Source organism: Penaeus monodon, chromosome 20 (assembly GCF_015228065.2).
Source record: "Penaeus monodon isolate SGIC_2016 chromosome 20, NSTDA_Pmon_1, whole genome shotgun sequence".
NCBI lineage: Eukaryota > Metazoa > Arthropoda > Malacostraca > Decapoda > Penaeidae > Penaeus > Penaeus monodon.
Window position 1 is genome coordinate 18,209,248 of NC_051405.1, and position 2,683 is coordinate 18,211,930.

General features: G+C 42.1%; 1 protein-coding gene across 1 annotated transcript in view; it reads right to left on the minus strand.

The window, feature by feature from the left end:
• The window catches only part of LOC119585670 (phosphatidylinositol 4-phosphate 3-kinase C2 domain-containing subunit beta-like), a 53,293-nt gene that overhangs the window by 44,544 nt on the left and 6,066 nt on the right, over positions 1-2,683 (minus strand). Inside the window, 3 exon segments of the mRNA XM_037934346.1 lie at positions 113-1,323; positions 1,326-1,445; positions 1,647-1,864. Of these exon segments, the coding sequence (XP_037790274.1) occupies positions 113-1,323; positions 1,326-1,445; positions 1,647-1,827 (1,512 nt within the window). The 5' untranslated portion in view covers positions 1,828-1,864.

Here is a 2,683-nt window from a genome sequence, read left to right on the forward strand (position 1 = left end):
TACATAAATCACACTTTTTAAGACCACTAGAAGCAGGCAGGAAGCAGCTACACAAACGAAAGGTGGCCAAAACTAGAACATTAAAATAATGCCAAAAATAGTTTCTGCTTACCTTTTCCATGAACTTTTTCTCTGCACGAGGACTGCGCACACTCTTCCGCAGCTCCACTTCAGGCTCCTTGACGGATGAGCGCGGTGGAAGAGGTGGAGGGATGTCAAATGTTTCTCCCCCTACGGCACCAGGACTGACAAGGCCATAGTAAATGTCATAGACAGGGTCAGACCTTGTGCTGCTTGCCCCAGGGTGCATGTACTCAAAGGGGTCTACTTGTTCATAGTAGCTCATCTCATCATCATTAAGCTTTTTGGAGCACTTGTAACGGAGTAGTTCCTGGGCCTCATCACTGATGGGAACACAAGATGGATCGGGGTGGTGCTCTTTACTACTTACACTATTGGAAGCAGAAGTGTTTTTTCTCCTCAACTCTTCTTTGGCTTTAAGCATAATGGGATCGAACACATCTAAGACACTGGTTTTTGTTTCTAAGGCATCTACACTATCCGTTAAACTCCCCCCCTTCCCCAAGTCAATGAGATCATCACTGTTGGATGCACTGACAATTCTTCCAGCAGTGGAGGCACTTATTGCTGGGTCTGGTAATGTTAACCCGGCAGTGGTTGGTGTCCCCACTGGGGAACCTTTTGCACCCTTAGGTATTGTCAGCTGATTAAACATATTTCCTACATTGTGAAGGTCAACCACTGGGCATCTTTGGGGCAAGGGTGGCATCACTGGTACTAACTGTCCAAGGCTACTGGGGTAGTTGAGGATAAGGTTACTAGTTGTAGGTTGCACTGTGGGTAATGTTGGTCTATATGAGGTTCCTGTGGAACTATGGCTATAGTTGGGATATGAAGTTCCATTTTGAGTTATTGCTGGACACTGAGAGCCAGAAAACATTGGGGTCATGGCACCTTGATATGTTGTTAGACTTGATGTTGGTCCCACAGAAGATGAATGGTGAGAACTGTATGATTGTCTACTTATACTGTGCACTCTGTACGTTCCCTGAGAAGTAGACACAGGTACCACTGACTTCTGGTTTGCATTAACAGTATGGAGATACTCCAGGATGTCGTTCTTTGGTTTCTCAGGGCTATTAAAGGATATCAAGTCTTGCTGATCATTACCACTTTCTGCAATTGTGCTGGTTGGGGAGGCCCTACTGTTACTAACAGAAACCGATTCTGCAGCAATGAGTGAATGGCTATACAAGGAATGCGAGGCAGATCTTGACTTGACAGGTGCTTTAGGGGTGTTTGAGTGAGGCTAATAGTGCGTGGCTTAGGTGTAGGTTGGGCTGGCTTGTTACCTGGTCGAGGCCTTGGCTTAACTTCTACTGGTCTACTGTGCCTTTCAGTAGGAGTCTGAGACCTCGGTGCATCTGAAAGAAAAGTTTTGTTTTTTTCTGGTAAGAGTACCCCATGACTACCCACAAATATCAATGAGAAATTCCTGAATTTCTCCTATCTAATTATGAGAAATTCCTGAATTTCTCCTATCTAATTATTAGAAATAGTTATCATAATGACAAATTATCAATTATAGTATTTACTATATTACATCCTCTGGCTCCCTCACTCACCATGGAGTCCATTCTCCCTCAGTGGAGCCTGCCTCTGAGAGTGTGAGCGCCCGAGCTCCCTTCTAATTCTCTCATACTCCTTGTTTTCCTCCTCCAAAGCCTTGGCCATGTCCTGCTCCGTGTAGCGCACACCTGTCGAAGACCTCATCTTGGGTGGCAGTGGGGGTGGTTCGTCTCCCATCGCAGCACAAGTGTACTCATTCACAGCCCTCGATCATCTGCAATGGCAGGCAAGATTTTTCTTTATTACACACTGAATCTTTCTACATTACATTTCACCTCTGTGTTTTACTCACACTAAAACCTGGATTCCACTTCCCAGACTTAGTCTGTTCCCTGAGCCTCCTTCAGTCAACTAGCTTCCTATTTTGGTTATATTATATAAATTACACTTGGCTTCAGAACATTCTTATTGGTTAAAACTGTAATACACCAAAAACAATCATCGACTACAGATCATCACCTGGGCTGACAAAAATAGGTGATATCCCCATGTTGAGTGTGATCCAATGTCAGATGAGGCTAATGGAACCTTAGTTATAGCATGGGTGCAAACCTAATGGTACGGATGTTCTAGGTGACTACTATATACATTATCATGAAATTGCACATCTTAGCTTATAAGAGTAAGACACACTGTGCTACATTTCTGCACAGACATTTATGCACTCCTATCCTGATGGCTTCTTATAAATTACCTATATCTGGAACAGCAAGCTTTATCTCCAAATTCCTTTCTTTCCTAATTCCATTTCTAATTAAAATAATAAACATATGAAAAGATTAAGGCTTTGTAGTTACCAAATTTCCTTACATTTTCATATGACCAGGAGACAGGTGGGGGCATTTCCTCATAAAAGATAAAAAATGTTGCATGTATTGATTTACATACCTAAATATAGTTTTCAATAGCTGGGTCAGAATTATCACTGATATTGTTTATTAAAAGAACCACAACTAAACAAACAGATTCGAGAAAGAGTATTCAGTGGAAGGGTCAAATATTATATATATTCTTTCATTAAATTAATTTCTCA